At 39.1% G+C, this 26471-nt stretch overlaps 1 protein-coding gene across 2 annotated transcripts in view; it reads right to left on the bottom strand.

The window, feature by feature from the left end:
- Positions 1-301: 301 nt before the first annotated feature.
- Positions 302-26471, bottom strand: part of CAP2 (cyclase associated actin cytoskeleton regulatory protein 2) — a 68592-nt gene continuing 42422 nt past the window's right edge. For both annotated transcript variants that reach the window (XM_062569945.1, XM_062569944.1), the window contains 9 exons: positions 25655-25798; positions 25336-25421; positions 23190-23295; positions 9378-9564; positions 8298-8473; positions 6504-6627; positions 6199-6281; positions 3405-3545; positions 302-1841 (listed from right to left, as the gene is read on the bottom strand). In XM_062569945.1, coding sequence (XP_062425929.1) covers positions 1758-1841; positions 3405-3545; positions 6199-6281; positions 6504-6627; positions 8298-8473; positions 9378-9564; positions 23190-23295; positions 25336-25421; positions 25655-25798 — 1131 coding nt within the window. In that variant the 3' untranslated portion in view covers positions 302-1757. The remainder of the gene's footprint in view (positions 1842-3404; positions 3546-6198; positions 6282-6503; positions 6628-8297; positions 8474-9377; positions 9565-23189; positions 23296-25335; positions 25422-25654; positions 25799-26471) is intronic.

Genomic DNA, 26471 nt, shown 5'->3' with positions numbered 1-26471 from the left:
ATCAGGGCATGATCATCTCCCTAGACGTACTCTTTGGAAGATAAAGATGTATCTAAAAATGAGAAAATGTAAGAAGCTGAATTCTGTGCCTGTCAATGAGGTTATATGCATGAAACTGCAAGTTTATGTGTTAGTATGCAGAATATCCCACTATCCAATGTCAGGCAGATTATGGCGGCAGAAATGATAATGTTCAATAAAAGGGAGGTGGAGTTACTTTCTCTCAGTCAAGCTTTTGAGATCTTTTTTTAAGAAGAAAGCAAACAACTGAAATACAACAACGGAGGAAGCTCTGAACAACTTTGTATTTAAGCAGGTACATTTTCCTTTTTATTTCAAAAGAAGTTTATGGTTGAAAAATGGTACGTACTAAGCAACCATGTTATACACATAGATAAAACATAAAATAACAAAACCTTACTGAATGAGCACTACTGTTTCTTATACTTTATACGGATTACAATCTAAGATAGTTAAAAACCCTCAAGGATTAATGTACTCTCAAGCTAAATTAGGCACAAAGTTTAGCCTGTAACTAGTTCTGCAAGCATCTCACTGAGATTTCACTGATATGAAGTACTACAACTGATCAAAAACATATGCTGACTTTTTAAATTTTTAAAATTTTATCAGTACTATGTGCTGAAATAGTACAAATGTTTACAACACTCCACCTTTGTTAAAAAAGCACATACAGTAGGGACTATAAAGTAAAATCAAAGAGCTAAACAAGAAATTATCTCTTTATTTTGGGCTCAGAATTAATATGAAATAAATCTATGACTTTGCTTCATGGACATATTTAAAGTTTAATAAGTCTTACAAATGTAGAGGAAAAACAGAAAGATATTTTTAACGAATATTAGCTACATAACAGTATCTTATTAGCGTGGAGACCAGCTGATGTGTGCCCCAAATCAAAATAACTCTCTCAGTTTTATTTATAGGAAGTAAGATACAGTGTGAAACTGCAGAAAGAAGGAAAGAAAGAAAGAAAGAAAAAGAAATCCATGTGATTTGCTGCAAGGTTTTGACTTATGTAAGGTTTTAGCTTAAGAAGAACTACTAATTTACAAGAAATAAGAGCAAGTCTGTGTAGACCATAATAAAATCTTATCTCACTGAAAACATAGGGATCTTCTAAATATACATACTAGAAAAATGTTTGATTAAAACATCAGATTTTTTTAAATTTTCCATTAGCAAAATGTATTGCTGAAAGTTATCCTTTTTTGCTTGTTTGAAACAAAATCCATGATGATTGCCACAGAACTACAAGGAATTAATTGCACACTTTCTAAGGATACATTTTTACTGCTTCATACAGGAATTGCCTAAAGGTAAAAATAAACATCTTAGAGTCTTAATGCTGTTTTTGACTAGCAGAAACATAAAAGGGAATGCACTGAAGCAAGATAACAAAATGTATCATGCAGTATTTTGGCTTAACGTATTCAGTGTTTCAAGCCAGTGATGTAACTGGAGCATGGGGGGGGGGGTTTAATCCATTGCATTCACATTATATGATTTAGAATCAAAACTGTAAGTGAAGGCAAACTGTGTGGAAACTTGAAAAATACTGGGATGCCTAACAAAAGCGTGCCAGATGTGTTATTGTTTCTAGCATGCAGAGCTACTGCTTGAAGGCCTATCACAGCAGTATGAACTACTGCTACTTCTAGTTCTTTACATTACTGCTTTGTTTATGCTGGCTGTGGTCTGATCACGGTCAGCAAATATTGTATGGCATTAGGAAGTTAACCCACAATCTCTGCAGGTTCAGTGACCAACTTAGATCCATCCCATGCTGTCTTGAACTGTTCAGGAACCGGAAATTCTTTCTGGTAAGAAACAAAAGCAGCAATGATGGTTAGATAAACACTGGATACCTTATGAAAACAAGTGGAATACTGTTAGTGCTACATGACTGACACAGCATTGATAGCTCAGACATGCCAGGATTACAGAGAGGCCTTCTTCATTACCCTAGGCAACTATTTTACAATGCCACACAGGAAAGAGCTGTATTGCTCCCCAGTATCAAATAACCTCAGTATAGTACTACTTTATAATAATCCCTCTCACACCATTATTTGGAATAACTAAATAAATATACCTCATGTCAGAAATCACTTCAGACTCCACTAGTGACAGTAGAAAGGTTTTGAACATGGAAACCTAGTGAGACTAATCATTTTAGGCAGGAAAGCGATATTTTAATACAGAAGGAGAAAAGAAAAACCCAATTTATCATTTAAAGTATCATACACTTTAAAAGATACAGCATTCCTTGCGGAATACATAAAATGAAGCAGAACTTTGCAGAAAGTACCCCTCTATTCAGTGTACTTGGTAAAAGGAAGGGAGGTGTTGCTCAGTCCTTGCTGTGGTTCCAGGAAACAAAAAGTGGAGAGAGAGACTTTTCTTTCAGACCTAAATAGGATATCTTGATAGCCAACAGTTTCAGAAGTGACTGGTGATATGGGGTGGGGGAGGCTCATGAAAGGGACCTGTTTTTTTCAGAAGCAGGTGAATATGCACTCATTGAAAATCATTCCTTTCTTAGTTATTTGAAGCTGAGTATCCAGTAGTCACTTTTGGGAGTGAGGAGCATGCTAATTCTGTTTTTATATATTTTCTTTTATAAAACCTAAATCCCTTTACCATAAAAAAAAAAAATCAGTCCAAGAGAATTATGAAAAATTTAAGGTCTTACTGAGGCCCTTTATGCAATTTCAACACTGCTTTGTTTAGGGAAACAACTGAAAGTATGTTCTACCTATATGATACCTTGCTACTGTGTGAAGTGACAGAGTATGACTCTACTAGAGATGCTGGTGGGCCTAGTATGGAAACCTTATTAGAACAGAATAGGAACCTTTGTTTCAGGAAATGCATACCTGTTGTTCAAATGACTTTTAAGGATTATGTTTGAAAAATAATAGGAATATCCACAGCTTTAGAAAAAACAAGTATATAATGCTGTATTATTTGATTTGTAGTACTTTAAATTAGCTTTAGCATTATCATTTTAAGGCATGAGTGCTCTTATGTGTGAAGTGAGTTTCTTTGGGAGATTATGTTTAAACATAGATTTTTAAAAGAATAATAACTAAATTGACAGTAGATGAAGCTATTATCTATCAAAATAAAAAGAAACAAAGTCATTTCTACTCTTTGAATTTACTTTGTGCTCCTGGAAAAAAGTTCTTCCTGCTGAATTACTGGTACATAGAAACTCATAGCTGAACTATTGGTACACAGAGATTAAATCGTTTCAAATCATGTTTTGGTGATGTAATGTGTGTGGTATCTTAGTTCTTACTTCCCTAGCAGTTTAAATGCTAACAGCTACCATGGCTACTGGGGTAGAGTAAGGAAATCTTTAAAAATATCTCACTCACATAATCACCATCTTGGGGGATGAGGATGTTCATTTCAGACGACTTGGCACTCACAATCGCACAGTCTAACGATTCCTCACTGAGGTAGATGTGGCAGCCTTCTGTTTTGTTAATAGAAATGGTTGGCACTTTTCCCATCACCTGCAGAATAAAATATACTTAATATCAAATCTTAAAATGTAAATGAAGATAGTGTTAATAAAATCCTTATGGCCTGGCAGGTCTAATTTTGGTCACCAACATCTGATCTGTATGTCAGCTGCCTGCGTGATGCTTTTATTTGAGACAGAGGCTACACATTTGTTAGATGCTGTGAAAGTTCTTGGTGGTGTTAACAAACATCTCTCAACTACAGCAAACTTCCAGTTGTGAAATTGTCAGCTTTTAAGATATGGTTTGGCTAAAGTTCTTCCCCTCTTCTGTCTAACTTCAGTGGTAGGTTCTTGCTGATGTTTAAGCAGCGTTCACCTTGTTTACCAGTGAGACTGCAGGAAATCAGACACCTCAGCTCCAACCCACTAAGGGCAAAGCAATAATCCCAGCATATAGCGCTACTCTACGAGTGTTTTGTAATATGTTCTGAAGACTTGAGAGTTCTTCAAGGTAGGAAAGGAGGTTTTTTAATGCCGTTCAGGCAAGCTTCTGCTCTTTACCAAGATCAATTTAATTACAACACTAAAGGTATTTTGTATGTCACTTTAAAAGCAAGCACAAGATTTACTTGAGGGGAGAACAGGAAATACCTTCTGTTGTTTACAATTCTACAGATTAAAAGATTTTTACAGGACTAACTAGCCGACTCATTGTTTGTCAGTAAAAATTCCTTCTTCTCCTCCTGCCCTCCATAGCAAAAAACAGGGACAGCAGTACACTCTGGACAATGTATCAAAAGGACAGAGGTTATTTTGAGCTGTAAAATGGCAATAGCATGTGATAGGTACTTGCTAACAGAAAGGAGTGTCTGTCATGATTCAAGTTAAGTTCAGCTTCAGTTCCTTAACAGAATAACAGCAAACAAAAACCAAATGATCTACCCTCCTGCATCCTACCCTGATCTGGGTAATGGATCAGTGCATCTTAAACTGATCTTTTTTTTTTCCTTAATGGGATCTCATCCAATAGAGGGCAGGAGGAGGGTGTGTTTACAGCAGATGTTTAGTAAGAAAAAAGAAAATACCACTGGGACAAAGGAAAGCCAAGTAGTATTGCACTAAAGTAACTATTTTTAACAAAATCTCTAGGGTGAATTTACTGAAATGTGTTGCATTAACATACTATGTTTTTGCAATTTACAGGCTCAGGTCTTCAAAATACAGAGAAAATAGAGGTGCTAAGCCCTTGGCATGCTCAAGCCCTATGAAAGCTGCCTGACTGAAGCAGCTTATAGCCAGACTCTCTTTTTAAGTGGAACTCCACTTAGCTCAATGGCACAGAAGCCTTATGCAATATTCATTGAACCTGCTTAATCAAAAGAATTTTGATTCTTAGAAAAGATATTTCCTCTTTATTTGAATATTAACAAGTTATGCCTTTGCTGTTCATTATGTATGAATTTTTCAGCTTTCATGAATAGTTACAGTGGTAATGATAAAAATCATCTAATTATTTAAAAAAAACTCACCCAAGAAAATGGAATTTTTTCTGTAACTGCCTGTGTTATAAGACATGTGGTGATTATGAATAAAACTGCTTGTTACTTTTCAGAAGATGATGCATAGTTGATAGTAATGTTACTCACTTGTACAATCTTCAAAATACAAAACAAAAAAAAATTGCTATTAATCCCTGTGGTGACTGTGACCAGTATTACTCAAGCATGGAGGAAGGCTGTCTGTATTTAATGTCATTCAGTGGGCACAACCTTCTAAGCAGAAGACCTCACCTTTTTTTAAGACTGGCATTTTGATATAATTTAATTCACACTGTATTTCTTTTCACTTAAAATAATACATCTCAAAATCCTTACTTGCGATTAGATCATGTATGTTGGACACAACCCAGTATTAAAGCATGTATAGCTAGACCTCTTTAGGATAGAATAAAAAAGTGTTATAAATGCCAGGCAGAATCTGACTATATTTTGAACAAGGAAACTCTCCCCCCCCAAAAAGGCCATGTACAGATTAAGAATATGTATATTTTCATTGCAGCAGAACCACAAAAGAAGATGATCACTGATGAAGCTTTTGCTCACTGGTACTCAAAGACAAAACCAGTAGAGGCTCATGGCCCTTTCTTTTCTAGGCAAGTGATGAGGCTATTTATTCATGGAATATGTCATGTTGCTGACAGCGGAAATTTTCAAAATCCCAGCACCTACTTTCCCTTCATGTCATTTAGTTGTCATTTGACAGTCTACTTCAACATTTCCAGGAAGAAAATAAGAAGAAACAACCAGCTTCTGGGCTTAGGAATTAATTAGCTAACTGCCAGGATTTGTTCCATGAAACACTGTTCAACTTTCAAGTGCTAGGAGCTGTTTACCAAGAAAGCACGGAAATTTGGACCAGAAGTAATAGTTCGCTTTGTGTAAGAGCTATATCTGCTTCACTGGAATCAGTGAAGGAGCTGTTTCCCAAGGGAGGTTTGTTCAGTGATGCTCAATGGTTTTCATAACTACTTTCTAAATACTTCAGCAGACTTTACTGCATTTAAAGATGTATTTGGATGCATCAGTCTCTTATTTTTGGTGTGCTCATGTAATTTTTTAATAGCCTGCTGTAGCTACATGTTGGGCTTTTTCTTTCTTCTTTTTTCCTTTGTGGTTCTCTGTCTTTCACATAGATTAATTTACCTGAATCTGAATATCCCTTGAATTGATCACTTCCACGATTCCCACAACGTTGTCAAACACAAGGCCAAACTTTTTACAGTTGTCTAAAATAAAGACAATCATAAATAAGAACAAAAGAAAATATATGCACATGCACGCCTGCTACATTAACTAGTAAAATTCCCACTCTTACAGCAAATAGCTAAACAACTTTATTCATGTGATCAATCCATTAAAGTGAATGGAACTATTCAGATACATTACAAAGAACAGAAGTGAGTCTTTTCAAGACTAGCACTTAAAGCCAAGATAAGCTGTCCACTCACCAATAGTAATTGAATTGATTTTTCCTTTTATCTGAAGTGTAGATTTGTTACACTTAAAAATGTAGGCCACTTGCTTGAGTTCAGTGTTGGTAATGACCAGGTCATTCTTATCCTCTTGATATTCCTGTTTGAAGAGAAAGTTTGTTTAATTGGTTGTAGAATCATAGATTCAGTAAGGTTGGAAGGCACCTCTGGAGATCATCTAGTCCAGACCCCCTGCTCAAGCAGGGTCACCTAAAGCATGTTAGACAGGGTTGCATCCAGGCGGGCCTTGAAGATCTCCAGAGAAGGAGACTCCACAACCTCTCTGGGCAACCTGTGCCAGTGCTCCGTCACTCCCACAGGGAAGAAATTCCCCCTCACGTTCAGGCGGAACTTCCTGTGCTTCAATTTCTGCCATTGCCTCTCGTCCTGTCACATGGGACAACTGAAAAGAGTTTGTCCCCGTCCCCTTGACACCCTCCCTTCAGGTACTTGTACACATTGATAAGATCCCCCCTCAGTCTTGTCTTTAACTAGCCATCAATCACGCAGATTGTAGTACAACTTATCTTCAAGTCATTGCATCTAGGAGAATAAAATTCTTCCTGTGGCTTAAAAATCTAATCTGATTGGTGATCGGATGTTGCAGCTAATTCAGCTTTAGGTGATACATGTATATACTTCAGAGTTGCAAAATTGAAGACCATAGCATAGACCAGGACAAAAAAAAAAAAAACAAAAAAGAAAACAAAAAAACCCCATTAATTGGGAGCAAATACATTATGCACACAACTATTTAAAACTGCACTAGCAAAACTGTCACTTGGCTCCCATGGAATTTAGAACAAGTACCCTGAGGAACAGAACAAGTTATTGCTCCCATAAATGTTATATAATGCTCTGTATAGTGCATTAGGGATACATGTGGGCATCACCAAATACAGTAAGGGGTCAGAGGGAAAGAAATTTCATTGCATTATGAAGCATGAAGGTACCTTTATACCCCACTGATGTCAAGGACAGGTGAAGGATCCATAAGGGATATTCTAGGTGCTATAATCCTAATGGAACAGAGAATAGGCAAATTTTGACTGCATCTTGCACAAACTCTACTCCACAATAATGATTGTTTGTTTAAACTCATGGATGAATAAACTGCATATTTTTTCCTCCCTCTTTTTCCTCCCTCCCTTGACTGTTGGTTAACCAATTGGTTTAAGTAATTGGTTTAATCAATGACTTATCCCTCACATAGGTATATCCTTCATGGCATATGCCTACATATATTAATCCCCAAACTTTAAACAACTGTTATCTTCTCCCTCTCTAGACTGAGAAAAAGCAAACACTTGTTTGCTACATTGAAGTACGCGAGAGGTATTTGCGTGGAATTGGTGATGAAAAAAAATCCGTCCAGTTCCATTGGCTAACAGAGATGGAGAAAGTGCACAGTGGTAATAATGTTATCTCACTCATAAGAGTGGCCTGCAAGAAGAGATTTTAATTGGACTTCTCCACTGGATTTGCTTCTGGAGGATTGTCTGGCTCTGTCAAGAATTGATATCTTGGTTCTGACTTTCTCCAGTTCAAGTGAATTAGTATACAATTCTCTGAGACAAATGAATTAACTTTAGAACCTATGGAATAGTAGCTGCTAAACTGCAGCAACGTACAGTAATGCAAAATCACTCCATCTTAGCTGCAATCTTGATTTGTTTCATCTTGCTCATGGACAACCTTTTGCAAGATGTTCAGTGCTCAAGCTGGTTTGTAACATGCAGGGTACAACCCCAAGGAGTGACTGGAACTCACCACTCTCCATTTCTTTCCCTCTAGCTCTAAGACAGGGGCATGGCTCTGCTGAGGGGAACTCTTGGGAGAGGTGGGACTTGGAGTATGACTTTTTGTGGGAGAAGGAACGGGTGGACCTTGGGCACGTAGGCTGGGGTTCTTGTAAGTCTTCTGGTCATCAGAGACATGTCGAAGCCCTAAAAAAGAGGGTCTTAATGAAAAAGAGTCTCTTTTTCAGTCCTAACAATGTTCTTATTAAACAAGAAAGATAATATCTAATCCACTTGTAATAGATTTAAATTATCAAAAATTTACATTTTTTACTTCATCAAGATTTGCCTCGGTAACCACCTAGAGGGTAACTGCCTATGTATTTTTAACAGTTCATACAAAACCTCTTTTGTTGCAGATAGGTGATCCTAGTATCTTTACCAGGAAATGCAGCAATGTCTTTTAATTGCTCTCTGTTTGTAGGGAGCTCTGAGATCTTGCTATAACATATTGCTCCATGGAAATTACTTTTCCACGGATTTCATCCCTCCACCCATAAAAATGAGGTACTATGTCTAATTTATGACAGTATTTCATCTAGCCCACAGCATTAAAGTCAGATATATCAATCGTATGCATTTAAACTCATAACCATCCACCTTAATTTCAGTTGTCTCATCTTAATGTAAAAAGCTTAATTATTGTACTCCACACTGATATGTCAGCTGTGCCTCTTCACCTAATACATAGCACATTTTGACACAGGTTTGTACACTGAGTGTGAATCAGAAAGGGGAGTAAATTCTGACTGCAATTACAACTTAGAGGTTCACGTGCCACTGGGTGTTGAAGGTGTCTAGCTTGGATGCCTTAAAATTACATGAAGGCCTCTAAACAAATCGTATGAATTTCAGTAATGCTAAACATATTTGGGTACTTTGTTTCTAAAGTTGTTTTGGTATTCAGTCTCATTCATCAGACTCAATGCATGCTTCAGAAAGAACTGAGTTGCCTGAACTTAAAAATGTTGGTGGAATTTGGATTGGTACACTTAGCAGCTGCGGTTGTAGTTTGATTAAAGGATAACAATTTGATTTCTTTTATCCTGACCTTTGGTAATTGCCTCTCCCTGGTTAAGCTGTGCAAACAGGGCTGAGCGAGATGGAGTTCCTTCATCCTTCGTGGTTTCTGTATCAAAGATTGGGGGAGGTCCAGGTGGTGGTGGCGGTGTTGGTGAGGAAAGGCATGGCCCAGTGGTTAGAATGGACCGCATAGACATGAGCGATGCAACAGGACCCTGTATGAGATAGATGGAAATTACTTTAAATACAGATTTTCAAGGAACATTGTATTATGATAACTCTTTGTTTGTGAATGCTGTGAGTTAAGACTCTGGGCAGCCACAGGCTCAGAAGAACTGTTGGCACCATAATCACAGTTACACTATTAACTCTTTTCTATATCAAAAAAAAAACAAGGCTGGAAAGGGTGAGAGTCCATACCACAACTTCCCTGCAGAACTATTCCACCTAAAAAATTTCTATCAGATGCTTGTCAAGACTGTTCTTATAAATCTTTAATAGTAAAGATCACATAATTTATTCTAGTATTTATCATATGTGAAAGGGAAAATGTCTTTTTTTTCCCAATATACTAAATAGTTAACCACAGCATAATGTGCATTCAGAAACATACAAAAAATATTTTAATCTAACACAAATAACTGGGAGGGACATGGACTGTCATGTATACATATACAACATGTTAAATTTTATGTGGAATGTAAAATGCTGTTTTTCAGAATGTACAAGCAATCTGCAAAGATTCAAATTGTAGCAGAGTGCAAGATCAGTGATTCAGGTCATTCATTTTTGAAATACATTCTTTTTTTCTTTGAGCTCTAGTTCACTTTCTAAAATTCTTTTTTTTTCCAACTGCAGGAGATCACAGCACACAAACTATGAGCGCCTTGCTAAAGTAATCCAGTTTGCATAATCAAAAGTACATGTTTTGCTCCAAATTATGATGCTCATGTTTTATAGAACAAACAGAAAACATTAATTGTGATCTGATTAAGATTTCATGCATCCCACAAATAGAAAAGATAGAAAGAATCTGGGAAATTGAGAATCACTTTTTCTGCCTTGCCACTGAGTGTCACTCTGACTCCAAGCATTGCTCATCTGGCTCCTCTGCAGCAGAGCAGAGACTGTATTTTAAGAAAACTATTGTGAAAAATCAGAATGGTTCTGATGAATTTAGTCTTACAGGGGTTGTGCATTGCGATAATACGTATTTATTAGGTGGGCACGATGGAAAAATGCCAGGGATGCAAGGAAGCAGAGCTTCTCTAACTGGCTACCTTTGTTAAGAGATATAGCTGGTTAAAAACGCATCTCTGGTAATCAGCACCAGAAACTGATACCGTTTTGCTAGACTCGGAGGATATTTTCTGCCCTTTACAACACCACCCCTTCTGCTTTCCACTAGAGGTGAAATGCCAAGGTATCCATATGGTTCAGACATCTCATAAGAGTGAAAATGGTAGGTATTTTTTAAAGAGCAGTAGTAAAATAGTTGTGGCCTATGATGCCAGACTGACAAGGGGAAAGGACCTGAGGCGTACACACTGTCTTTCTACTTTTCAGACATACTTTAAGAAAAAGGGCACACTTGAGTAAGTAACTGCATTCAAACCTCTTTGTCAGTATGCCCCTAAGTAAAGCAGCACAGAAAGAGTTGACATCTTACTATCAAATAATTATAAAATTAGTTGACATCTTATTGTACATCCTTCTCACATGAGCCATCAGCATACAGGTACTGTTGCATTTGAGGGAGCCGTCTATAGAATACTTAGTGATAACGTGACATTAAAACTACACTGCACAAAACAGGCTCTGGAAGAATCACTGCTACTCAGGTGATAAATTAAACTAATATAGCGGCACTGTTTGTTTCTGAAAGGATACAATATCTCTTAAGGCAATGAGCTCTCTTCCATGCTATTAAATCTTTTAGATCAAATGTAAACAAATGAGAAGAATGGATTGTCATGTATTGTCAAGATATACCAGAACTAGATCCTGATGTGGACAACTCTGAGAGACATTTCATTGCTACGTGGAGGCATCTAATGCTGAGCTGTTCCACATACATACTTAATAGGTAATTACATTATTTTAGTCTAGGGGCAGCTTCTCCACTGGGCCCCCAACTGACCCTGTTTGCCTTCCTGCCTCTGCTATTGCCAGTAACGTTACCTGCAGCAGAGCCAGCACAACTGTGAAGTAGCATAGTCAAAAGAATTAATGTAAGTGGATTTAGTGGCACAATCAGCTGTTGCTGCCTGAGGCACAATAGACATCTTTCCTATCTGTTGCTTGCAACCATAGCAACTGAATCCACTATGTCCTGGTTATCCAGAATTATGAGCACTGCATTTGCAGTTTTTTTTAAAAAATTCTCAGATATCCTGAAATGGTACTCTCTGTTCACACTGTAGAATTTTGTATGCTTTATGGGAGGAATGGTTTATAATTTGTGATTTCAGATAAAAAATTGGGCATCTGATTTCCCAAACATACCTTACTGCTTCCATCTGCATAAATACACTGCTGTGATATTCCAGAAACTTGTACGTTTGACTTACTGTTTGAGGAGTAATTGTCACCTAGAAGCAGTGGATGTTATTTTGGAATTAACACCAATTAAATTCTGTAAAGGCTGCAAAGATGCTTTACAGAAAACAGATGCAGGAGTTAGCTGGATATCCTGCACACACTGCGGGATGATGGGTCACTGAGCCAGTCTCTTTGCTTGAACTGTCAAAGTGGGGGTCATCACAGATCCATGTAGTAGACTCCAGATTCAAATACTGAATCTGAGCTGAGTTATGTGTCAAAAGAAGGGTTTCCCAAACAGGAACAGCAGTATGTGAATGTGTATGTAAGCAAGGTGAAGGCAAAACTCAGAGGGATTTAATTGTGGAAGTGGATGATCCTCCTTCCAGGACTTTGAAAAAACTACCTTGTGAAAGCACAGATAAAAGGTAGGGATTTAAAATACATCAATCACCTTTGGATGTCGTTCTGTATGACTGCAGAATGTCTTCTTTGCTTTTTAAGAAAGGGAAGAGATGGAAAAGGGTTTAGGCAGCTGGAAGCATCTTTACCTTCTAGAGCAGTACTCAGTGATGAGTATCTATGTCTAGACAGAAACCTCAGACCTTGATCTGAGGAGTGAAGACATTCTAGTTTTTTTAATGGAGAAGAGCAGGAAGCAAAAAGATCCCTTTCACTCATGCAGCCCATCTGCCTCCTCTTTTCTTACAAGCTTGCTCCAAAATTCACTAAAGTCAATGGCTATCTCCACTGAGCTCAGAAGATTTTGGGTTAGGTCCAACAGCTACAGGAGATGTCACAAGCTCTTGGGAGACACCTGGGGTTCAATCAGCCTCCTTTTTTCTCTCAGTTTTGTGGGATCATTCACAGAAATAAGAAATGGAATGAACCTTCACTGGAGACTTTCCTCCTGCATGACAAATTCTTTTCTACTCTATGACCTGAGTTACGGTTACACATTTTAACAGAACATCATGGCGTTTTCAATTATGTCTGAACATTTATGGCTAGGATCTGAAAATCTGTTCCATTCTGTCATTCAATTCATTTCAGTCATAAATTAGGCCATGCAAAATCTGAAGGCAAATCCAAGGAGAAAAGGTTGCTAAAATACAGGCCAGGACCAACAGCTCTACTGCGGGGCTCCCATCTTACAGCAGAGAGGCAGCCAAGGGGGCAATCCCAGTTGAAACATAACAGCAAGGAAAAGACAGACAAGTCTCGCTGATCAGGATGAACACAAAGATAGGCTGCAAAGAGAGGTCCTGCTTCATCTCTGGCGTTTGTCTTCTTCTTGTGCCTGACTGAAATCAAACAAATATTCAAATGATGTGAAATTCTTCATGGGAAGAGTGGCTCAGGGAAACTCCACCACGGGGACAGAAAGCACAAACATGGACTGCAAGCGCAGAAAATGCTGTGCACTTACTGCATTCTCCGCATGCCAGGGAGATGGGATCTGTGCTGCACCCAGACAGGCTAGTCTAAAGAGCAGTTTTAATATCAGACTAGATAAGTGACTCTAACAACTTTCTTTTTTGATTAGTTTTGACCCCTATTGATACACAGACCTGCATGTTATCAACCTAAGTCACTGGCAATTGGTTTGCTCTTCTCTGTCACCTTTCACAGACCACTTAGACCTTCAGAGTATAGAATATTTCTGAACTTAAATTGTTCTGCTATCTGGCAACACTAGTGTATAGTCCTATCCAATTTCAGCTAAAGTGCCCTTCACAGTGTCCATTCATTTCTTTTCTGTATAAGGTGGTGTTCATGAGAGCTGTTGGAAATAGAAAAAATGGCATGCAATATGCCCACAAAAAGTTCATCTTTCGTAAAGCAGCAGCTGCTTACCAGCTTTGCTATTTGCAAACAACTCTTTAGATTAACTTTGAGCAGATGTTAACAACAGCGTATCTTTACACAAAGAGTATTAAGAGCCATTTGGACTAGCAAAGGCGGTTATTTGCAAGCCCCCTTTCTTTCTCCTTAATTTCAGCTGTTTGCCTTGGTAACAGCTGCCGTTCTCAGTGCTTTGGTGTCTTTAGACAGCCAGGCAAGTTATGTTGATGGCCAATTTTTTCTCGTTCATGTGCTAGGGTGGTCATTTTCCATCATTCAGATGAACCCCTTGTAAGAAATATCAGGGGAATGGATAGCTTTAGCCCCGCTTACAAAAATGTAACACAAAAACAAGCCATTACCTTTAAACCTGCTAGCTTTGTACAGCCGTGAATTTGCTGTGGTTTAGAGCTTGTTCCTGGGGCTCTCTGAAATATTGGGGGGGGGGGGGGGAAATGTCATTGCCTGAGTGATGTACCACCAAGAATATGAGATGTAGGCCCTACTCCCATGTAGTAACAGCTCTGTAGGGGAAGGAACATTCCAGAAATTTCCTCTTGGGGAAAAACTTTGTCTTCAGCCTCCTACTAAGACAGGCTCTGAGTGGGGTGACAGAAACTCCTCAGAGTTTGCTCCTTGCTGGACAGCCCAGAGCCATCTCCACAGCCAAGGACTCCTGCTTAGCAGCTGCCTGAGTGACAGTGTCCAAAGCTGCTCATGGGGCTGCATATGAAAATGAGAATAATCATAATAGGGGAGAGTTTGCAGGACTTCAATACAACCTCAAAGTATGTTTTATTTCTACATTTATCTCCTAGAACTAGCAGAAGAGTGAGGTAGTCGTCTTTCTCTCCTTGCTGGCCACCTAGCCGGCTTACCACGAGAAAGAGATGACTGTGTTGAGGCAGCTGGCTGGTTAAAATTCATCTATGATGAATATCATTTAAATCACTTGAATTTGCAGTAGCAATGAGTGAAGCACTCTGCTTCTAGGAAGCTGGGCCTTGCTTACAGCACTGCTCTCCTGAAGGTTCCCCTGGAGCACAGTGCAGCAGCCGGTCTTGTTAGCCAGACAAAACGCTGTCAATGCCTAACACAAGCGCTCGGGATGCCACACTGGCAGTAATTACTGGTGGCCATATGCAACTTGAGATGTTAGTTACGGCTTCTTTAGGTCTAAACCCAGCTACTGAGAGACAGAGAGAGAATTTCTTTTTATGTCTCATCACAGGTGCTACTATTTCCTGAGCTGTTCTTGCTGACAAATTTCTGGGTTAATCTTCCATATCATATTATTATATTTGTAGTATCATTGCACCAAGGAGCCCTAGTCAGGGGCCAGGACCCACAAAGGGCAAAATTCAGGAAGGTTCATCCCTCTGTCACTGGTTCCCAGTGGCACTTGAGCAGAGTTGAAGTGGAACCCCACAATCTTACTACACTAGTGTGTTGCTATCTGGAGGTAGGGAGGAGGGTGAGGACCTCGTGTGCCAGGCCCTGAACAAACACCCACCGTGTTTCTCTATCTTTATCCAGTTTTGACTGGCACAGCAAAGCACAGAAACTGTGTGGGGGGGGACAGGACACAGTTCTTACGGTGGAAACCTTCTACAAAGCATTTAAATGGACTCCTACCTCTTGTAGCTGTAATGATTGCTTTTACTGAGGAAAGGTAGATTATAAACTTCTATATAATGCACATAAATAAATTATATATGTGTATAATATATGGTATTCATTTTATTAGTAATTCATATTCAAATATAAGTATCTATTTGCAGCCGAGGCAACAGGTGGCTTGAACGTAGGCATAAAATCCCTTCCTTAATTTATTGAAAAGCCTCCTTTTCAAGACAGCAGATAAACAGGAATCCTAATACGGACTTTACATTCTCCTCATAAAAAAAGATATCCACTGTTCTCCCCCACTTTGTTGTAATCCTAGTTTCACGCCTAAAGTGATTACAGCATTCTATATTGTTCTTTCCGTACATATGCACACCCAAAGACAAGAATCATGAAGCTCCAAATATCATGTATCAGCCTATGGGAACAGGTGGACTGTGACTCAGGGGCACAAAGCTCTTGTTAAGGTGTTTCTCGTGTAAAAGTAGCTTAGCACAACAGTCCTATTACCTACTGTATTTTAAGCCACCTGTTTGCAATAGGTTTTGCTGCCCTGAGATAGGCACTTTGCTAGATGAAACAGCTGACATGCATGGCCTCTAATCTTTGTGAGTTTAAGTACAAAACAACAAAAACCAGCCCAGCCTCTCTTTCTTCTTGCTACTGGTTCTCAGCAGAATTAGTTATCTGCTGAGTTTGCACACTTTGAGGCACTTTTCAATACACTTCTGTCTTTTATCACCTGCTCAGGATTTAAAATGGTTCTTACACCTTCACAATTATCAAATCAAGATTGTTTTACAAAGCCAAGGACTTCTAAATTGTTTGGCAATTGTATGCTGTTGTTGTTGTCAATAAATAATTTGCTCCAACATGCATATTAGATTATTTTCTATTTAGATACAACTTCAGTTAAAAAGATGATAAATACCTTCTGCAATTTATTAAAGTTTTAATAGATGTGCTTTTCTCCTTTCTTTACAGTTTATGTATTTTCAGTTTTCTCTTTCCTTTCCCTTTCCCCTTCCTCTTTCCACTGGAAGTTGGTTGCATTATGTTACAGGTCAGGTTCTGTGTGACAGCGACCATCAAACAAGCCTCTCCCAGGTTCTGCCTTAACATGTTTGGATGGTGTTTGGCCACTGACGCTGAAAGGACACTGCTGACCTCCAGCAAAGACAAGTATTTTTGGAATGAGTGGGTAAAACTACTTCCTTTCAAAGGGAGTTGGATGTAACTGAGGCACTCACCACCAGAGGCGAGTGATTGCAGGGTTATGAGGATATGCTCCGAGCTGTGTGGCAGTTTTATAGGACGCTTTCCAAATAGGATGATGCTTTAAGGGATTTTTTTTCAAATCTTTCTGATGGCCAGGTTCTAGACTGACACTGTACCAAAAGCTGAACATTGGCTTAACTCTGGGAAACTAAACTCTGGGAACTCCGGGAAATAAATATTGAAGTTTAAAGGATGCAAGTTTTTCAACAAAAATGTATAAGGAAAGGGGAAAGAGAAAAGGGGAAAGAGGGAAGAGAAGGGAAAGGGACAACGTTGACTCAGAAAAATTAAGAGCTCTGAAAAAGGTCTACACCTTACACAAACATTTAAATCAGTATATGCTGTCTTTACTTCTATCTGAATAAGACCATTGGGATTGCACAGCTATGGCTTTGTATGCAATTTGGCTGTAATATTTTAACCTTTAGCTTCAGTGAAGTGCTTCAGATTATGGCTTCTTGATTAAATGGGTCAAACTAAACATAGCAGAGAAGAGGATGACAAGAGGCTTTGCCTTGCATGTAAGGATGACAAGAGGCTTTTGCTTGCAGAAGTTGGTCTTTTGCAACTTGTTCACTTCAACATGTAGAGAGATGAGATATTACAGGAAAATTCTGATAGTACAGGAGAGGGACATGGCTACTTTATAAGAAAATGTATGAAGATGATTATTTTACACAAGAATGAAATGATCAGTGTCAATACCGAGACTAGCAGAATCACACTCAATCAAGCTCATGCATGAATTCCAGTGGGACTTCTCAGGGGTTCTGAGCTATTGGTGGCTTTCATCAAAGAAGCCTGTGTAGATTTTCAACTTTTAAAGAGCATTTTTAGAATACTATATGGTGAGTTATAAAGTATTTTTTTAAATGATATATCAGGAAAAAAGACCTGAAGATATAATATTGATTTCAGTGGGAGTAGGATATAAATAAATCTCAACTGCTTGTAAAGATGCAAACTTCCTCCTATGAATTTGCTTTGATTTGTAAATAGAGAGAAAACATTATCTGTAACTTGAGTGCAATTCAATATTAAACCAAACATTGTAATGAAATTCACCTCTATTTTATGAATCATAGAATCATAGATTCAGTAAGGTTGGAAGGCACCTCTGCAGATCATCTAGTCCAACCTCCCCGCTCAGCAGGGTCACCTAGAGCATGTTAGGGTTGCATCCAGGCAGGCCTTGAAGATCTCCAGAGAAGGAGACTCCACAACCTCTCTGGGCAACCTGTGCCAGTGCTCCGTCACTCCCACAGGGAAGAAATTCCCCCTCACAGTCAGGCGGAACTTCCTGTGCTTCAATTTCTGCCCGTTGCCTCTCGTCCTGTCACATGGGACAACTGAAAAGAGTTTGTCCCCATCCCCTTGACACCCTCCCTTCAGGTGCTTGTACACATTGATAAGATCCCCCCTCAGTCTTCTCTTCCCCAGGCTAAAGAGGCCCAGCTCTCGCAGCTGTTCCTCATAGGGCAGATGCTCCAACTCTCTGATCATCCTCACAGCCCGACGCTGGACTCTCTCCAGTAGCCCCATGTCTCTCTTGTACTGGGGAGCCCAGAACTGGACACAGTACTTAAGATGAGGCCTCCCCAGGGCTGAGTAGAGGTGCAGGATCACCTCCCTTGACCTGCTGGCAACACTCTTCCTAATGCACCCCAGGAGACCATTGGCCTTCTTGGCCACAAGGGCACCTTGCTGGCTCACGGTCAACCTGTCATCCACCAGCACTCCCAGGTCCTTCTCTGCAGAGCTGCTCTCCAGAAGGTCAGACCCCAGCTTGTACTGGTGCCTAGGGCTATTCCTCCCTAGGTGCAGGACCCTGCACTTGCCCTTGTTGAACCTCATGAGGTTCCTCTCTGCCCAGCTCTCCAGCCTGTCCAGGTCTCTCTGAATGGCAGCACAGCCCTCAGGTGTATCAGCCGCTCCTCCCGGCTTGGTATCATCAGCAAACTTGCTGAGGAGGCACTCCATCCCCTCATCCAGGTCATTGATGAAAAAGTTGATGAATATTTCTTCAGATCCTGCTGACAAATTATGACCCAAATGACTACTGTACACAAAGAACAAAAAATTTACTGCAGCTCCACCTGCAACTGAGAGGAGTGTTTAGGACAATAATCCTCGAGCAGACTTTGTTTCTTAACACTTATTTTATGTACAGGAAACTACAGCAAGCTGTCATTATTGCCAATTATTTTATTGCTGAAAAGTTAACCTGTAGAAACAGGGGAAATTCCCCTTCCCCTAGCTTACTCATGCAATCCTGGTAGCGAACTAACTTTTATGAGGCTTCCTTGTGAGCTTATATTACAGCTGTTCAGTTCTTTGCACCATCAAAAAAGAGAGAAAAAAAAAAAAAACATGGAGGGAAAAAAGAGCCATGCTTCAATAGACTCCCTTTTCGGCTAAAAATAAAATAAAAGAAAAGAAAAGGGGACACTTGCTGTTTATCAGTGACAACTGAAAAAGGCAGGTTACTGCTACAGCTGTGGATTTCACGAAATTGCAGAAATTGTTACAAACTAGTATGAATTGCTACATGTGTAAAATGCTATATTGGACAGTTAAAATATTTCTTCGTAATAACAGCTTTTTAACAAAACTCACTGATATCTGAGAATGTAAAATCTGGTAGCAAATTAAAACTTGCAAATCTCCATGAGGTTGGTACTTGCTGTGGTTCCCATCACCCAGACAGCGAGCTGCTACTGACCGCAGGCAATACGTGTGGCAGAAGGACGCTCATACTTTACAGTCAAGATAATGAACTCCAAACCACACTTTTAAGGAAATGACTGTAGATCCTTCTGACTTCTGCTGACAGGCATATTGTCTGTGACACATGCACATGCTCATTAATGTCAGTGAAAACCAAGACTTCGGATCGTGATAAAAGTCCACAGTGGCAGCACTTTGTTCTCTGGGACAATCCTGCTCACAAACACGCACACTTTAAATATGTGGATTTCTTCTGTGGACAAAATACCGACAGATGCCCTAACTGTATCCATGATGTCTTGAAAGGCCTGTGGGTTTACCTAGGGACCAGTTTCGTACCATCATTCCCCATTAGTAGTAAAACAGGCTCAGATACACGAAGGTTTGAATGTGCTTAACTCCATTGATTCCTTGGTTTCCTCCTCACACAGCCCCACACATTTCCACCGGGAAAGCGGAGGAGTCAAACGCTGCGACACAACTTGGCAGGATCAGAACCAAAGGGAGCAAGAGGGAGAACTGTGCCAGATAAAAAAGCTCTACGCACCTGTTTTTATCCCCAATTTTTTATAAAGTTGATAGAGGTACCTGTTACTGTCAGAGCCAAGTGCTTAGCTCTTCTTGCAACCTTTTGCGCCTGTTTTAGGGTCCCTGCCCTGTGATTTAGTAAGATATTTCTTTCACTCTCCTCCTCAGCGTGCGTGCTGCTGCCAGCGACAGGAAGGCTGGCCAAGCCGCCCTGACGATCTGGTCCCAGGTTCGCCGCAGCTGCTCTGGGCGGCCTGACGGGAGGCTGCGCGGGGGCTGGAAACGGGGCGGCGTGGCGAGGCTGCCGTGGGGCACAGCCAGGAGGGCACGGGGAGGCCGCCCGCCCGCCTAGAAACGGGTCCCTTCCTCGCTGTAAATCCAAGCTTAGTCTGATCTAGGCTGATGTTACGGGGAGGGGGGGTGTTGTGTGAAAACAGTTTGGAACGAAGCAATAGTTAATGTTCTCCCTGACTCCTCAGTCTCTTTAGAAATGCCCAAATACGCTGCTTAGTAGCTTTTTACATAAAGCTGCCAGTATTGCTTTGTTGACTTCTGCGGATACGAACGGTGTATTACTGGTACGCGTACTCATATTGGGCAAAGACTTTTTTTCTCTCTCCCTCTGTAAAACAGCATTTCAGTACCAACTTTTGCCTTTCATAAATGTGCCACTTTCTCAATGCGTTGCCAAACTACTGCTTTTTCCTTTTATGCATATAAGTGGAAGCTGCTGCTGATTAACAACTGTGTCTGGAATATTTCTAAAGCTTTTATATATATTGTATTTCTGCCCAGGCCCTGAATCTGCAGATCTTTATGCTTAGCTTCACACAGCATGAATCTGGCACTGTTTCATTCTAACTTTAAAATATATAATAAAAATCAAATGATCACTTTAGTAACTCATTGCTTTCTTGAAAGTATTTGTTACCAAGCTTCACAAAACTATTTAAACAACATTTAAACAAAAAGCTATTTAAACAACTGGCTAATATACTGGATTCTGGTTTCATTATGTGTACATGAAGTAAAACCTTAAAAAAGTATACATCCATAAAAATGTGTTTGTATTTTAATCTCTGAGCCACACATTACATGAATGATAATTTAAATGACCCATACTTCCAATATAGCCTCTTTCAGATCGAAGTGATATCCAAAGTTAGTGACACCAGTCATCATCAGAGGCAGTAATGGACTCATCACTAATAACAGAATGAGCACAATTTGGGGAAAACTGTACTTAACACGAACAATCACAGTCAGATTCTTATTCAGTTTCCTGCACAACTGAAGAAGGGAAAATATAGAGACATGATGGCTGAGATTGTGTTTTTAAGACCAAATACGATCTGCAATAGCTACACTTCTGGATAAGATTGCCAGCGCTTACAACACTGAGAATGACTCCTATTTGATAAAATGACAGTAATAAAACCTTGCCTTATAACACTATTTCCGTACTTGTAAAGTTCCATTAAAGGTGAAAATGATTCTTTCTCTGTATTAACAGAAATAAATTTGGCCCAGATTCTCAGGCTTATTCTGCTGACAGATACTACATTTTTCCCCTTATCCAGCAATCATTACAGAATCATTAGTTCTTACCATACTCACTGATTAAAGCAGAATAGGATGTAGCAAGTGTGTAATTTTGTACTAAATAAGAGAATCCTGTTTAATATTTTAAATTGTTTCTACAGACACCTGCAAAGCAGCAGCTAATTTCAGACATCTAATTTATCAGGTTTAAACATTTCTACTTTGCTTCAAACTAAAAAGTATGTGCAAATCATAGATTCTCCATGTTTGATCACTTGGTGTACTTGAATACTTAAATACTCTAAAGTCTTGTACAATCTCTAGAGAAGGGTGCAAAGTTGAAGTTGCAAAGTCTGTTGTTGAGCACAATAAAATTAAGTATTTGGCATATGAAGAAGTGTCAACTCCTTATGTGCAAGTCATAGATTACAAATAAATTCTTCTGAGGAGTCATGTCAATAGTTATCCTTTCCTGATATGTAACACTTACAGGGATTTTCTAACTCCTATTATATTTGATGGGAAGTTTATCCTTTGCCTTGCAGCTAGGTAGAATTAAAGCATAGATGCAGAATGAAATCCTGGGGGAGACTACTGAGGGAGTAGGGAGCAGAAAGCTATTAGGATTCATATTCTATTCTTTCATATGGTTATCACTCTTCAAAAAAGGAGATGAAATAACTTCTTTAAACAGGATGTTAAGATACATTCTATCACGGAGTTGCATTTTAGCTACCTATGTCCCTAAGTTGTTCCACTGGTTTGGTCTGGTGGCTTATATCAGTCCACTTAAGAGTCATTTAATTTTTTAAAGTTTATTTGTCTATACAGAACAAAAAATATTATGCCTTGGTATGAATGACTGTATATGTATAAGTATGCTTGTGCACTGATAAGTTTAGGAGATGATAACACCAAAGAGCTGGCTGATTAAATTTTTGATGTACCTCAGTAATTCTCCTAGCTTGATAATAAACATGTGAGTACATATTTCTAATCTGAAGTGGAACATTGCATTAATGTAGACAGTGGACATACATAAACTCTTACATTTATACCCAGCAGGAGATTAATTCTTCATGTTTACACCTCTCTGAGAAATTTTTCATTGCCATCATCTTGCCATGCATCCCAGATGTAACACACAGAAAATGTTTACATAAATATATAGAGTATAAATAATTAGGCACACAATTACATTCTCTCTCTATATATAAACATACATAAATATCAAGTACATATTTCAGAAACTACTTCTGCATATCTAAAATAACAGTTTTATAAAGATAGTTATCTATAAAGTAATAACCTGGTATGTGTCTTGTGTTTCCTTTTCCTATTATTAGATCTCTCTCTGTGTTTACATTCTTTCCACTTTTCTCTTCCTCTTCCCCTCACGCTCACTCAATTTTCCTTTAGTCTGACATTTCATTTTAAATGTTTTTTTTTGTTGTTCTTATTTTCTGCCATAGCAGGCCTAGAGAACTGCATCTGCCTTTCTTCCTCCTCTGCTGCTGGGGATTATGGATACAGTCCTTCCAAATAATTCTTCCATCTTTCTCAAAACCTGTACCACACAGTCTAATATACCTTCTCCATCTGCTTTTCAAACTTTATTGCTTGGTTAAGAAGTCTATGGACCATGACTTTTGTTCCTGCCCTAGATATTCATTTTTCCTGACCTATTAATCCTTATCTCCGTTAAAAGTCAAAGTGGTTACTGTTATTTTAAGGTTCTTCATGAAGTACTTACAGTTTTGCTCCAGGTGAGACCTGTGGTATGATGCTCTTTGATATAAGCTTGAAGCTCAGACCAGATATTCAGATATGACTTCACCCAATCGACATGGCGTTCATCACTGTAAAAGACAGACAGTATTTGTATGTGCAAATGTTTGTGCTTAAAACCAGAAAGCACTGCTACCCATGTTTAAAGCAGGTAAAGCCTAATGTCTGCCTTACAGCCAAGGACAAATCAGTCAAATCACTATGGATACTGATGCCTGCCAGACCAGAAAGCTTTTCTGCCTCTGTCCTCTTCCAGAGGGACAAACAAGGGCAAAGGACGGCTCTAGGACAGGCTGCTTCCCACTGGCAGAGTGTGTCATCATCCTGTTCAGGCTCAAAGTCAACTGAAGTAGTACTAAAGCTATACGGAGCTCTTCACCAGCTACTGAGACTCAGTCTCAGGGTCCTGAATTTTAGAAAATTAAAAATCAGTGGGTTCTGTAAAAAATTCTAGCTTCTAAGTTCAAATGTAGCCATTGCCAGAGCCAGTGTCACATCAGTGTCACAAAACTAAGAGAAACTAACTGAAATGAGGACTGTTCATAAAACAGGCTTCATTCAGCTCTATGTTAGATAATGCTAGATCATGTTATAGTGATCAGACTAAAATATTTGTAAGTCAAGAATTTAAAAGTACTGTGTTTGAGAGGCTTGGACTTCAGTGGGACAGTAAGTGAGAACAAAAAATATGTCCAGGAGAAACTACCTGTGGGACGGAGACCTTACTTATGAAGATCCAATTAAGAATTGCTTACGGATCCTATGGATCGTTAAGGACTAAATGCTCACAACCATTTGAGTGTCTGCCTTCAATTTACTTCCTTTGGATTTTGATGCTTAACATTGCTGAGGACCTCGGTCAGCGGGTTTATTCTAAAGCCTACTGAAGCCAAGGGAGAACCTTCCACTGCTTGGAAAGACATTGTGATCTGATCAAATGTTCAGTGAAAAACAGGAAAGGTATTTTTCATCAGGAGAACTAACCTAATATCTAATGTTTCTGACCCTGTTTATACCTTTATGAGAGACATTTTATTTCTCCAGAATAAGTATTTCTAAAGTTACATTGCAAAGAACTTCAGTTATGCCAAGCAGATAAACTAGCGCTCCAAGAATAACATATAATTCTATGTATAAAATAAAGTATATCAAAAATACATTATAAATATATAAATATGTGTATATATACACATACATACACATAAAAAATACACACACACATACTTATATACATACATATAAATATAGGCATAGATTTTACCTAAGAGAGAGTAAATAGTTCAAGAATTGTTACACCTTTTCTAAAGAAAGGTGCTAGATAAAAGCTAGATGCCGGGTGATAGATGCATGAACTAGAGCAGCTGTAAAGCTGTCATTTAATACGAATAAAAGGACAAAGTATGTTTTTTATCAACCTAATCTGATATATAAAATGATCATTAAAGAAGAAAAAGTCATCTGCAAATACTGTTCTTGACTGAGGGTATAAAATAAGGAGTAAAAATCTGGCCTCCAAAAATGTCAAGTCAACAGGACTCATAGAAAGCTTTTTAGAAAGGGAATAGAAAGGGCACCTATATTTTCTCTGTTTCTCTCACAGATCTTATTCATGAAGCTGCTCTGTGAGTTCTTCATGCTCTTTAAAAACAGTGCAATAGTACAAAAAATCATTTTGGGAGCTACGGAAGTAGATGCTCAGCTGTATACTCCTAGAACCCATTTTCTAATGCTAATTAGAAATGCTCAGTTTCAAGCACAGAGCAGGAACAGCAGCAATGTCAGTGCACAAACGAGACAAGGACATGTTGCAGCTAGCTAGCTGTCTTTTCGTATGTAAATACACATTTGCATGTATGCCTATGATGCTGCCACTACAGAACATTTAAGTATAACCATATCATTTGCAGAGAGCCAACATCAGCATTGCTAGTGCTGCTGCCATTCTCACAGGTCAAAGACAAGGAGTGGAAAATACGCTACTGCAATTGGATTGTATCTAATACCTTGTAGTCTACAAAATTCGTTTTGTGATGGCTTTGGAAACCCTATTACTATGGTTAATACTCTCCTCTCTCCCTGCAGCTAGCAGATACTGGGGCTTGGCAACATACCTGTGCTTGTAGTCCTTTAACACCCTGTTAGTATAAAAGGTAGCAGCATCATTCATCTCCTTGACATAAGGGCCTGGTTTAGGAGACTAGGATCATCACCCCACAGCAGCAGGAAACAACAGAAAGAGAAAGGAGGCAAAATATTAGTCAGACACCTTCCCTGATATATTAGGTATATTATAAAACACCTTCTAAGGTGTTGGTAGACTGAAGGACAATGCAGATGAGGCTGCAAAGTTCAGCAAGATTTTGAACTGTTCTGGTCACACCACCCAGAAGTACCTTCACAGCCCTCCCAGCCTTCCTGTGTGCAACTCACCACTGCTATCCACCCAAGTGCAGGTATGCTTTCACTGACAGCCGAGAGATGGTTGAACATCTTACTTCCTCTGTTGCTTTCTCTGAAGTTCTGAATTTCCTGAATCTTCTCTGATATTGGTTTGAGAAGCATCGCTACCTCATTCTGCAAAAAAGCATGACACTGCTGTCATAACGAGCAGGCCAAAAACACTCCGTGGTTTAACATCGTCCATCCTGCCCACTGATTTAGCAGTTGGGAAAAAAAGTCAGCGTATTCTTACATTGAAGGAACAATTTAAATTACCCTACTTCAGCTGCAGCAGCAAAATGCACAAGTCATTAAGTACTAATAATGCGTTGCAGCATCAACTACTCTCAGTACTGGCAGCAGTTTTACATGCTGTCTAGGTTAGGACCCATAGAGACCCTGTATCACAGAGTTAAAGAATTGTTTCTGTTTTTCTTGTGATATCCCTGGAACTTCTTGAGAGTCTTTATACTGGCTTGAGTTTTTCATGTTATTACTCAAGTTGTTCTTTCTATAAGAAATACAAACTACTTGTTAGGTCAGCAGCCTCTTATCAGCTGACAACAAGACTGAGAGAGTAATACACTGAAGACAACATCAGTTTTAGCTTTCCTTAATGGCAAGTTTTAAAGTTTTGACTTCCTTTGGCTGCAAGCAGTGTGGGAGCATTTAATGGGAAGCATATTGCCTGCAAGCCATGGATTGGGGAAATTCCCCTGTGTTAATCAGAAACGAATGGTATCCAGGGGAATGACTGTTGAGCAGAAGGAATACTGCATGGAATGAAAAGAAGAGCAGAATGAACACA

Source organism: Rhea pennata, chromosome 2, assembly GCF_028389875.1.
Source record: "Rhea pennata isolate bPtePen1 chromosome 2, bPtePen1.pri, whole genome shotgun sequence".
In the NCBI taxonomy this organism is placed as follows: domain Eukaryota; kingdom Metazoa; phylum Chordata; class Aves; order Rheiformes; family Rheidae; genus Rhea; species Rhea pennata.
This window is presented reverse-complemented; position numbering and strand designations above follow the sequence as displayed.